The 13,396-nt window shown below is 39.2% G+C and overlaps 1 protein-coding gene across 1 annotated transcript in view; it reads right to left on the bottom strand.

The window, feature by feature from the left end:
* Nucleotides 1-13,396, bottom strand: part of LAMA3 (laminin subunit alpha 3) — a 249,144-nt gene that overhangs the window by 177,258 nt on the left and 58,490 nt on the right. Inside the window, exons 3-7 of the mRNA XM_072735102.1 lie at nucleotides 11,829-11,946; nucleotides 10,989-11,107; nucleotides 9,568-9,738; nucleotides 6,954-7,045; nucleotides 2,942-3,057 (exon numbers count right to left, since the gene is read on the bottom strand). Coding sequence (XP_072591203.1) covers nucleotides 2,942-3,057; nucleotides 6,954-7,045; nucleotides 9,568-9,738; nucleotides 10,989-11,107; nucleotides 11,829-11,946 — 616 coding nt within the window. The remainder of the gene's footprint in view (nucleotides 1-2,941; nucleotides 3,058-6,953; nucleotides 7,046-9,567; nucleotides 9,739-10,988; nucleotides 11,108-11,828; nucleotides 11,947-13,396) is intronic.

The raw sequence follows: 13,396 nt of genomic DNA, 5'->3' as shown, positions 1-13,396 counted from the left end.
ATTATATAAAATTTATATAAATACATAATTATTATGTATTATAAAATTATATAAATTTTACATAAATACATAAATAAATATGTATTTATTATATATAACATATTATATGTATATATAATTACAACAAATTAAGATAAACCAAAATGCCAGTTAGGTTTCCTGCACAATGAGAATATTACTTTTATTGCTATTACTACTAATAATAAGAAAAATTGAGCTCTTGGTGCACTGTGAAATGCATGTTTTACATGCATTATTTCATTTAATCTATGCAACAAGTCTCTTAGGTAGGTACTATTATCCCCAGGGCCCAGTTGGAGATGCTGAGGCTTAAAGAGGTTAAACCATATCTCCAGCAAGAAAGGTAGAATCCTGACTGTATTGACTCCAAAACTTATTGTCTCAGCCAATACCCTGAGTTTTTCGTCTCAGTACTATTTATAGTAGCAAAAACTAGAAATAATCTTAATGTGTAATTATAGGGAAATGGTAAGCAAACAACAGTGTCTTTGCTTGACTGTCAGTTCTATGAAGGCAGGGACAACCTGTGTTTTGTTTCTAACAGAGTCCAGTCCCCAGCATATAATGAATACTCAGCAAACACTTGCTGGATACACTTGAATCTAGAACAACAATACTGTGTGCCATCAAAAAAGATGTTGACGAGTTTTAATAATATTAGAAAATATCTAAACCATCAAGTGAAAAAGAGCAGGATTCAAAATTGTATAAATAATTGTATAAGTAATTATATAAATAATCTAATACATATCAAATAAGAATATTAAAGTATGCATGAAGAAAAGACTAAAATACCTAGCAAAATATTCACAGGGGTTCTTTTTGGGTAGCAAAATTATTGGTGATTCTACTTTTTAAAAACAATATCCAAGTTGTCTACAAGTAATGTATAATACTTCTAAAATTAGAAAATAAAATTTAGAAGCCATTTAGGCTTTTCATCATTGCCAGGATGAAAAAGATCTAACATGAGTAAAATTCTTATTCTCTTTTAGAGAGAATATATATTCATTACATTCCACATAGATCAAATTTTCCAGGTCTTTCTAGTAATTTGTATGTTTTAATCAAGCTCCCAGATAAATCTATTAGGGAAGAAGAGTGACAAGGGGTAGTGGAAAAGGAGGTGGGTGGGGGTTGGGGTGACTGGGTGATGGGCACTGAGGGGGGCACTTGACGGGATGAGCACTGGGTGATATTCTATATGTTGGCAAATTGAACTCCAATAAATAAATAAATAAATGTTAAAAAGAATTTCAAGTTACCCTGTGGGTAACAGGCTGAGCACCTCCTTATTTTCATTTCTTCAGTGGTGCCATGATTTTTTAAAATTCATGGCATTTATATTTGCTACATCAGTTATTTCTCAAGAAATCTGTTCATTCTGAATTACATTAATTCAAATAGAATCTAGAAGGCACCTAACAAATGGATCTTAATAGGTCTGATTTCCATATGTTGGTTTCAGTAACTTGTAACAGTTTACAAGCTTTGACAAGTTTACCCTGAGATGCCTGGGTGTCTCAGTGGTTGAGCATCTGCCTTTGGCTCAGGTCGTGATCCCAGAGTCCTGGTGTTGAGTCCCTTATCAGGCTCCTTGCAGGGAACCTGCTTCTGCCTCTGCCTGTGTCTCTGCCTCTTTCTCCATGTCATGAATAAATAAATAAAATCTTTTTTAAAAATGTTCCTATGTGCTGGAGTTAAGCAAGTCATTCACCGAAAGGTTCCACCAACCTGGAAACCTAATCAAATTGCTAATGTTAGAGTTCATGTGATAAAACTCGTTCAATCAAAATATCCTAAACCAGTACTCAAAAACACTAGAAGAAATGATTCCTGATGATTCCTTTTCCCTCTTTCTGGTCCCATTCTCCAGGAGGTCAGGAATGGGGAAGTAGTCACTGGGAAGGCGTCTATTAGCCGTTACTATAAAGTAAGAACAACTAACCACATAACACCCCTGATTCTAGAGATCCCCCTGACCGTTCAGCTTGGGCAGCATCAACACCCTGCAAGTATTAGAATCTCTCAAAGTGCTCTCAGAACTCCTCAATAAAAATCCTTTTGAGTGTTTGCTAGTCAGAGAGATCTTATCTCTCATTAGTTACAAAAACCATTTGGCCAAAAAGTATAAAGTACAGACTCTTTCTTACCCAGTTCAACAAGGCTGAATCCAAATACATTTTCATCTTTTAAAAGAAAAACAAATCTGTCTGCAAATGCTAAAAATATTTAAAAAAAAATAGGTCACAGTTTCCGGAGCCAATAATTAAAACTTAACGAAAGTGTTTTCAGCAATGGGAATAAATATGTGGCTTCCGAAGAAGATCAGCTTACAAGAGTATATTCAGTTGGATGTCTTAGGGTTTGTTTATTAAAAATAACGGTTTTCTTACTTTATATTACACCATAATTAAAAGCAGCCTCTCACCTCTTTTCTTTCCTTCGCTGGTCCCCTCCACCTTGTATCTACCCTAATCATACTGCAATATTCCCCTTTTCTAATCAATGCTTCCAACTGTCTGTTTAGACATCAGTCTCAAAATCTCCCCACCTCAGTCCTTGAAAGAGTGAGGATTCCCATCAAGTATCACATCCTAAGAAATGGTAAGGGTTTACAATTTAATAGTGCTTACATGAGCTTTTCGACTGCTAAAAAGAGAGGCCAGCATTAAGTGAATGCTTAATACATTAGAGATTATTATTGCTGTTATTTTTGTTCTCCTGTTTATATCTGAATTTAGAATGGGGCACTTTTGTCTCCAGTCTGTGAGTTTTTCATTACAATAGACAGATCTGAGTCCCTAAGACTGATGCGACCCAACCCTCTCCACAATCACATAGCATCAGTCCTCAGGGAGAAAGGGGGGCAAAGCATGGATGGGGTCTCACTTCCTGGAGCCCCTCTTCCAGCACTCACCTTCACACTCATTGCTCTGCTCCCATGTGGCTGGTCGCCAGCGCCTCTGGTTGTACCCGGCACAGCAGCGATCACACGTCTTCCCACAGGTGTGGTGCTGGCATTCACACTGAAACCTGGTCATGTGGCCAAGCACACCTCAGTTATTCAAAAGTTTTGATTAAGATCATTTGTTCTTGTGTCAAAAACTGACAGCCATGGTGGTTACCCAAGGTACCACTCATGGAGCAATTATGAGAACAAAGCACTTTGCATACATTATTAATTCAAGTCTCCCTCTCATCCTGCTTATTATTTCTATTTTGTAGATGGTGACACTGAGATTCCGAGGTACTAAAACAAGTCAAGTGATGGTAAGTGGAGAGCCAGACTTTAAACCTAAGTCTGTCTTAACTCCAAAGTTCTAACTCTTTCTTCCCTGCCACCTTCCATCATAGGAAATGAATACAGGAGCAAGGAGTGCTGAGTTTGCTAGGAGGTGTTGAGTCTCACATCTTCACAAAGATCTGGAGCAGTCCCATGAGAAAGGTCTGCTCAGGCCTCTTGCTCTCAGCCTGGAATCATGCACAGAGATTCACCAAACCCAAGAGCCAGGTCCTAACAAGATCTCAGAGGACTAAAAAAAATTATTTAGGGAGGACTGCTTGAAGAACATAGAGTTCAACTACTCTTATAGAAAGATTAAAACTGAAAGCAGAAAAAAAAAATAGGTCCTAGTCTGAATTGTATTTGTATCACCCACAAAGAATTGCTTTTTCTTCTTCTTTCTCAGCCTAGGCTGATGGTCGATAGAGAAAATTCATCCTTGTATCTGCCGTAAGGATGTTATTGAAGATGTTGCTGACTAGAGAATCCTCTTCATGATGATCACCCCACACCACTCCAAGAGAAATTTCTTATCTGGTCCTAGTGTCAGCCGTCATGCTTGTCCTAAACAACTGATCACTTTTTAGATTATGATCATAGTGCAATAAGAAACTAGGCAGGTTTCCCCTTTTGAGTTAACTGCTAGGAAGTTCAGAACTAAATGTTATCCATTCACGTTTCCATGAACCAAGTCATTATGGTAGACATGCTTAATTCAAGCCCTCTTCTATCTCTTCATGGGTTCTACTTGATTAGCAACTAACTTTTCTATTGTCCAGGTTTTGTTCCCTCTGCTAAGTCACTGCATCCCCTTAAATATAAGATTTTTTCCTTGGGGGTTGGCCACAATGACTTCTTGCTAGACATGTCTCCAAAGGCAAGAGAAACAAAAGCAAAACTGAACTATTAGGACTTCATCAAAATAAAAAGATTTTCACAGCAAAGGAAGCAGTCAACAAAACTAAAAGGCAACCTACAAAATGGGAGAAGATATTTGCAAATACCTTACCAGATAAAGGGCTAGTATTGAGAATATATAAAGAATTTATCAAACTCAACACCCCCCCCCAAAAAAAAACCAAAAAAAAAAAAACAGTTAAGAAATGGGCAGAAGAATGAACAGACATTTTTCCAAAGAAGACATACAAATTGCCAACAGCCACATGAAAAAATGCTCAATATCAGGGAAATACAAATCAAAACCACAATGAAATACCACCTCACACCAGTCAGAATGGCTAAAAGTAACAACTCAGGAAACAACAGATGTTGGTGAGGATGCAGAGAAAGGGGAACCATCTTACACTATTGGTGGGAATGCAAGCTGGTGCAGCCACTCTGGGAAACCGTATGGAGGTTCCTCAAAAAGTTAAAAATAGAGCTACCCTATGACCCAGTAATTGCACTACGTGGTATTTATTTAAGGGATAAGAACCTAGTGATTCAAAGGGGCACATGGAGCCCCATGTTTATAGCAGCAATGTCCACAGCAGCCTAAATAGGGAAAAAGCCCAGATGTCCATGAATGTATAAAAAAGACATGATGTATATGTATGTGCAATGGAATATTACTCAGCCATAAAAAATGAAACCTTGCTATTTGCAACAAGGTGTATAGATCTACAGAGTATAACGCTAAATGAAATAAGTCGGTCAGAGAAAGGCAAATACCATATGATTTCAATTATATGTGGAATTTTTAAAAAAACAGATGAGCATAGGGAAAGGGAAGGAAAAATAAAATAAGATGAAAATTGAGAGAGAGGCAAATTGTAAGAGACGCTGAACTCTAGGAAACAGTGTTGTTGGAGGGGAGGTGCACGGGGGGATGGGCTAGCTGGGTGATGGACATTAAGGAGGGCACTTGATGGGATGAGCACTGGGTGTTATATGCAACTGATGAATCACTGAATTCTACCTCTGAAACTAATTTTTTTAAAAACATTTTAAGATCTTTTTCCTGTTCTTGGATGTGGATTTCCTCGGCATTTGCATGAATAAGCCTGTTGGGCAGAAGCAAACCAGCAAGGAGTGGGAGAAAAGGCTGTTGTGTTGGTGTATACTGGGGCAAGGGGAAACAATTTCTCTACTCACCTTGATTTCTCAATCTCTACCACACAGTATGGAACCCTTCCAGGTCTGCCAAAGTCAAGGGCTTGGCACCCCTTCCAACCAGGAAGCTCAGACCTTCTCCAATGACTTCAACTCCTCTCCCACGTGGTGCCATTTTGTCTCAGGCTAAGGAACACTAAACCGACCCCTTTTCTCCCCTCTCTCTCCAACTCAGGACTATTCTGTTCTGACTTCTAATGTCTTAGGGCTCTACCCTCCAGGAGACAATGGATTCATCATTAATAAATACATGCTTGCCAATTAAAGGCTAGTCAGCTGATGGGTTCATGATGCTATCTCAGCACTGTCTGATCCCTGACAACATCAGGGATTGCTGCTGGTTAGGAATAGGGCTCCACACCACATAAGTTGGTAGCTGGCATCTGTGCCTGAACATGAAGGCTAATAAAGAACGAACTTCATCGGATAAAAGTAAAACATCTCTGGCAAATACCACTCATGGGGAATTGCAGACTATAAACAAAACACCGAGAGAAAATGACTACCAACTCTAGCATCCAGTCATTTCCAGTCACAGCAGCATCCCTCTTGTGTTGATAACATGAATGTACAGTTGAACACTTACTAGTTAATATCCATGCACCTTATTGTATGTATAATAGACCTCCATTAAAAAAAAATGGGTTCACCCATGTTCATAGCAGCATCCTTCACTATAACCAAAAGGTGGCAGTAAATGTCCATCGACAGATGAATGTATAAGCAAAATATGGTATATACATAATAAAATATTATTCAGCCTTTTAAAAAAAGGAGACTCTGACACATGCTACAGCATAGGCGAACCTTGAGAACATTATGTTAAGTGAAAGAAACCAGTTGCAAGAAGACAAATACTGTGTGATTCCACTTACATGAAATACCTAGAGTAGTCAAATCCATAGAGACAGAAAAGAGAATGGTGGTTACCAGGGGCTGGGGAAGGGAGGAGTGGGGAGCTGTTGTTTAACAGATATACAGTTTCAATTTTGCAAGATGAAATGATTTCTGGAGATTGTTTGCACAACAATGAGAATGTACTTAACCCTACTGCCACTTAAACCACTGCCACTTAAAAATGGTTAAGTTAGTAAACTTTATATCATGGGTATTTTACCATAATGAAAAAAAAGAAGAAAAATATTTGGAAATGTGTACCCCCTGATTTCATTAGATCTGGGATGACAAGTTTTTGTTTCTCTTACTAACTCTCATCAATTATTCATGGCTGCCTGGGGGGGCGGGGCCACCGCCTGGATATGTTCCACCCCCACCAGAGGATTTGGTGGCTGCATCCCAGATCATCCACTGAGGCCTGTGATCGATTAGTTATGTCTGCTAGGGGCTGGTTGAGGCATGTGGAAGCAAGTGCAGGGCCAGAGGAGGGAAGAAGTAACACACACCATTTATTTGTTGACAATGAAACATTCCTATTGAGGGCAAGAACTTAGAAGTATTTAATGGGATGCAAACATCTACTGAAACAATGAGACTTATTCACAGCAAAGCTAAAAAATGTGTACCATGTACTTACAATTTTTCTGGATTGTTTGCATTGCACTCTTGGGCATGGCCATTGCAAACACACCGCCCACCAATGCTGATATCTTTTATGCTGTAATAATACTATATAACAGAAGACACAAGTGTTAGTTTTACTAAGAGCAACAGCTTTGCTTTACTAACCTGTAACTCACATCTGTATTGACCCTCTTCTCTTTCATCCTGTATTCTTGATCCTATCTTAACACAAAAGGGAGCAGCATTTGGAGGTAACTTCCCTTACAAAATAAATGCATTCTTCAATCGAATGTAATAGCAACCTACCAAACATGTGCATTTTTAAAAGTCAAATGCTTTAAATGCATGGAAGAAAATCACCTTGGAAAACAAACATGCCAAATAGCCTTTTGTTAAAGGATTAAGTGATTCTCAGATTACTTTTAAGTGAATCTGAGTTTCATAAATCTAGGTTTCATATTTATTTACCAAAAATAAATTTTTATGTCAAATTTTGAGCTACTACATGCAGGCTCCAGGAAGGGAGAAAATATTTACAGTGACAGAGCAGATGCAGTGCCGTGACTGGCAGGGCCCACCAGCAGGTGTAGAAGCCTTACTTACTTAAGGTTAATAAGGCCAAAGGCAGAGTTCAAGCTCCAAAGGGCCAGAGTGAGCTTCAGACTCAGCTGCAGAACAGCCCCTCAACCAGGCCACAGATATGAGAAACCATGTCATCCACCAGGCACATCTCCAGTATGTTGGAGACCTCCCCACTAGCAACAACAGGTGGCACTGTCCACCAGCTCCCTTACTTCTCAAACTTGGCCACTGTGCAGAACCCAGTGAGAAATTTAGGGGCATGTAGAATAATCTTTCTCATGAGGTCATGCTGCCAATGAGAATACCTGTCAGCAAGGAAGTCTTTGATCTCACAAGGGCAAGAAGGTTTCTATATCTTTTTGTCGTTGCTGCTGCAGCCCCCTTAAAGTACTTTGTACACTCAATATAAGGGTTCTGTTCTGATTTCCACACTAAAAACTGTTCTGATTTCCACACTAAAAACTGTTAAAGCATCCTGGCAGTCTTACTTAGTCTGAAGATGTCAGTGACCTCTCTCATTAATATGGATAGATTCAGTACTAGAGGGCTTTCTAAGACAAGTTAACACTAGAAGCTCTCATGGTGATCACCATAGAAGTTTCTCTCTGTGCATGTGTTAAGGGCAACAGCACAAGAGATGTACTCAATCAGACTTCACCCCAGCCACACACACGAGGGTGTGACAGGACAGCTGGTATGCTGTTCTTTTTCACATAAAGAAGCAACCTAGATTAGGATGAGAGGTGTCCAGATGATACGTGATATGAGATCCATAAAAACGTACTCATAGAGACGACTACATTCACCTAAGTGAAAAATATACATACATGTAATTACAAATCTTGCAAATGGCAACCCCCTCCCCCAGACAATGAAATGAAAAAGAGGTTGTGTGAGGTACATTTGTGGCATGGCTCCAAAATATCCAGAGAATGGAAACCCAGTCTGTCTACAGTTTACCAGAAAGCCCAGCTCTTCTGTGTAAATTTCATCCTGGGATCCAAGGTCCAAGTCCCCACCTACAGCAGCTCAGAGAGAGCTAAGTGGGCAGAAAATGCAGAAGACAAACCACAAATACCAGAAATTGACTGGCCTTTCTGGAAAATGCTTAAAACTGTAGCAAAACCTACTTTTCTCCCTGCCTTTGTCTTCCAATTCTCTGATATCACCTACAGAGGAAGCTAAACTCTACTAGGTACACTGGGCATCTTCCATTCACCCTTCCAGGTCTACTCTCTAGGACCACCTTTCTCTTTCTCTTTCTGCCCTTTGCTCAGGGGCTGAACTTTATGGACTGCAACAAGGATCTCTTGTCCACTGGCTTCCCTTTGGGATTGGCCAATGGGAGGTACCATCAGGAGGTCAGTGGGTAGGAGAAGAGTGAGTTCAAGATATTTATTCTGCTGACTCCCCCTCTGCCTAGGAGACAGGGAAACTGTCCTGACACTGAGAGAGAGAGATGTTCACCCAGTGCAGTAGGCAGCACTAGTGCTCACCAACACCTATGTCTCTTCCACTGTGGCTTCATTACATTACCCAGCCTCCTGCACCACCAATTCCTACCAATGGAGGTGACCGGGTGGTCAAGAGCAGGCAGGTCTGTCTTCTCTATGCACTCACTTTTTCCTCATCTGTAGACCATGAGCAGGGGATCTAGAGGAGGACTCTGAGGTCCTACAGGATGGCTGTAACTCTAGATAGAAAGAGCCTGGTCTCCTGAAAGACTGCATGGAACTGAGCCCACCTGCTGACCCACGTTGGACTGTGACATAAGCAAGAAATTAACCTTTATTTTGTTAAGCCTCTGAGACTTGGGGATTATTTGCTATAATAGCAGACTAACACATCTTTGCTTTTCATCCTCTTTGAATATAATGATTTTTCTTTAACAACCAAACTTCAAAATTATATCTAGTATTTCACACAAGAACAATTCCTATACCAACGCCATTACTGGCTGCAAAGATTACTTGAAAGGCAATTAATTTGATAAGCAAAAATAGGTAACAAAAACTGCTCTGTAGGCACTTAGAAATGTTACTCACCCGCCGAGTGACGGTTGGATCTCTCTGTGCTTTGGAGATGAGATGTCCAAGAAGGGTATTGGTTTGGAGAAAACACAGGCGGATATTTGTAGCCTTGGTGAACTCCCTCAGGGTGTGAGAGAAAGTAAAATTTTTTGCGCCTGGTCGACCATTTATCAAGGACACCACAACCTAAAATAACCACACAACACACAGAGGGGGAAAAAGTCCCATCGTGAAAATATTGCCACAAGTAACTAAAAATAACTCACATGCCCCAAAGCACTTGGTTTCTTTGAGCCATTAAGATCTTTGTAGGTGGTCGTGGATATTGCTTATGTCCAAATATATCACTGCTAGTTCAGTCTTCCCTTCTCATTCCTAGTTCCAAATTCTGGCAACCTCTCCTTAAGACCTGAGCTCTCAAAAAATGTTATTTCATTTCAAACCCTCTGTTCAATCAGTGTAGTTATGGGGTGGTAATACTATGAAATTTTGAAAATATAATATTAAATTCTATAAGTATAAAAAACAACTTTTGGTTGCATCAAAGAAACAAAGCTAAAGTTATCTAAAAACCTAAATGAGGTTGAAGAAAGTCTCTGGATATAGAGTTGATTGTGAAGAGAGGACCCAAAAAAAACCCAGGTTTTGTTTTAAAGCTTTAAGTGATGAAGTCCAAGTGCCAACAATTAGAGATACTCCCCAATCACTGGAAGATACTGGACAGAGCTGCTAGAAAGATCTCTCCACCTAAAACAGGAGACTGACACCCTTCAAGGAGTTCATTTGAAACTCACTTCATGCTCATGATGGCCTCACAACTGCCATGGAATTCCTCTCCAATTTTCCCCATTCTGTTTTCCCATCTCCCGTAACAATAGCCTAGCTATTGGACCAGGACCATATGCAACCCCAAAGGGCAATTCTTTTCTCCCTACAGATGATGCCCACCCTGTCCAAAAAGACTAAAGATCTGTGCTATCACCTACCCTTCATCTCCTCACTCTTAGGAGGGATATGTGTTTGTGAAGCAGTGGGAAGGATTTTCATCTCAATCACCAGCAGCCCACTTTCTAAACATTCCACCAGAAAAGACAGTGTAAGACATGTGGCCTTTGAATCCGGAATCCTGACTTCCGGAAGAGAAGGTGAGACTTCAAATAGAATTTTTTATGTCAATTATATCTCAATTTAAAAAATAAAATAAAATTTTAAAAAATTAATTAGTTAATTAATTTAAAATATTTTTATAAAGAATTTCCAACCCAACTCATTCTAGGAGTCCTTGATGGGATTCCTTTAGTAGTTAGTTCCAAGTTCTGGTTTCCATTGTGATCTATTTTAGATCTTGAAAGTACAAGTTTCACAATTATGCAAAATTGCATATCCTCATGTTGACTTCTGAGTCTCAACTCTCCCATCTCCCCATATCAACTTACCTCACCATTTTCCAAAGGGACAATCCGGGAATATTCAGTAGTACAAAGTACATCGTCATCTTGGGTGATAGCCATATTTGCCTTCTGCCCAAATTGTTCCAAACAATCTACTTTAGAGTCTAGGAAGAAAACATTTTAATACTATAAAACAAAATATTACCATCTTGTCATAAATCTTTTAAGGCACATTTTGTTTCCTTAAGAAAATATGTCAGAAGGAAAGAACAGAGAAGCAAGAAGATTTTTTGACAAAAGCTTAGAATGAAGTTTTAACTCATGAAAGAAAATACCAAGCCACTTCTGGCCACTTACTTTCAATAGCAATATTTGGAGATGTGGTTCTCACTCCTCACTCCTGATTAGGCAAGTTTACCCTCTAAGGAGCATTCATGGAAAGCCCAGGGCCTTTGTAAGCAAAACTCCCATTGCCTCAGTTCATCAAAGGGTTCAAAGACACTGACATTCTTCGTTAGTTGAAGATGACAGGGTCAAGCTAAATAATGTGAAATGTAGAATCCCTAAAGATAGAACTTAGTCCCTAATTCTACATAAAAGGAAAAGGACTGGAGCTATGGCCTAGTTATGGGTACATTGCTTCTTCCTAAATAGTGGCCAAAACTGTTATGATAAAAGGCATTTCAACTTCAGTTCTACATTTGTATCCTTGGAATTGATGCATACATGCTTGAGAAATAGGGATGTTCTGAGAGTAATCAAGAGAGTTAAAATTGGCCAGTCCTTAATTAGCCAAACTGAGAGACTAATTTTCTAGTTAAATCCCATGTTGATCTGTTGCAAATAATTAAAGCCCTGCATAACATGGTAAGCAGAATTACTTACGAGCAAAATATTGCCAAGGTGAGTAGGTGCTTCCAAAGTCTACAGATCTTTCCAAGACCCAAAGATCAGGGCGAGGAGAATTTGCAAATTTGATTATAAGATAGGCCACATGGAAAAGCTGATAAAGCAAAGGAGATAACAGTTATTAAAGTCACCTCATCTATCTGCAACCTTGACCATCTTTATGTGATGCTGATCCCAAGGCAACATATCTAGCCACCCCTTTCCCAAGATCCAGATCCTATTTCTAATTGCCTATTGGACAACTCTATCTTGGGACACAGACTCTCAAGCTTATCATGTTCAAAACCAAATAATCATTTTTCTTTCTTTTCCAGATCTATTCATTAATCTTTGTCACACCTGAATCATTACACCCTTGATCTTTAACCAAACTATGGAACATCTTAAAGTCTGTACCTTCAAGATATCTGATTTTAAGCAACAACCATCATGTGCTAAGCCTTCCCAGGACCAAGAGCCAAGAGTATACAGCCCAGAGTGTCTCCTGGGAGTGTCATGGCCCCTGATTGGTTCCAAGTCTTAGAGAGCTCACAGCTGCAGAACTGAGAACAGAGCAGCTGTTTGGTAGAGTGATAGCACCTCCTTCCCCTGCACTGTCTCCTTTTATCCTCATTGTTCTCCTTTTTTAAAATTTTCTCATTTATCCTTATCACTCTTTTGCCCATGGCCCGGACATTGCAGAAGTATAGAAGAGCCAAGGGGAGACTTTGGTCCTTTCTTTGCCCAACTACTCATGAATCCCAACATGTCTTCCAAAGTGGACCCCAGGAGTCTTTGCAAATCTACTCCTCCCCCTTCCCCCCAAACTTATCTGCCTTGGATTTTGAACCCTGAGAGTCTATATATTTCCCAAAGATCCTGGTATGACCACAAATATAGGTGTTAAAAGTGTTAACGAGTAAGGATTATCTCTACCCCCTCACATGCTCTCCACATCCCACATTCCCTGGCCCAAGTAACAGATCCAACAGTGACTTTTAGAAGAAGACTCCTCCACCTTATTAACTAGTCTAGTAGAGCCATTTGGACAACAAGTACATCTAGTTAGAGAGAGAGGGAATACTTAGACTCTGTGAGATCCTTTCGTTTCTTGGGGAAAAAAAATAAGAGAGTTTCCTCTTTATATTTTTTACATACAATAATATGGTAAGAGTCATTATTTAAAAAAATAAAGTCTCAAAACCAGTAGCTACTTGTAAATGTTCCAAACCTGGTACTAGAAGCCAAAATCTCCAGGGCAATGGTTCTCAAATTTTAGTCTCAGGGACCCATCACACTTTTCGGTTATTGAGAACCTCTAAAAGCTTTTGTTTACATGGGTTATATCTATTCCTATGTACCCATATTAAATATAAAAAGAAAAAATTTTAATGTATCTTACTAATTTACTTTAGGTAATAAAGTGAATTATTTTATGAAAAATTACTGTATTTTCCAAAACTTAAAAATTGTACAGAGAATGGTGGCTTTACTTTACATTTTTAAAGTTTCTTTAAATGTGTGTATTGACAGAAGATAGCTGGATTCTCCTATCTGCTTCTGCA

This window comes from Vulpes vulpes, chromosome 13, assembly GCF_048418805.1.
Source record: "Vulpes vulpes isolate BD-2025 chromosome 13, VulVul3, whole genome shotgun sequence".
NCBI classification, from domain to species: domain Eukaryota; kingdom Metazoa; phylum Chordata; class Mammalia; order Carnivora; family Canidae; genus Vulpes; species Vulpes vulpes.
The sequence above is the reverse complement of the archived record's forward strand: the minus strand, read 5'-3'. Positions and strand labels throughout refer to the sequence as shown.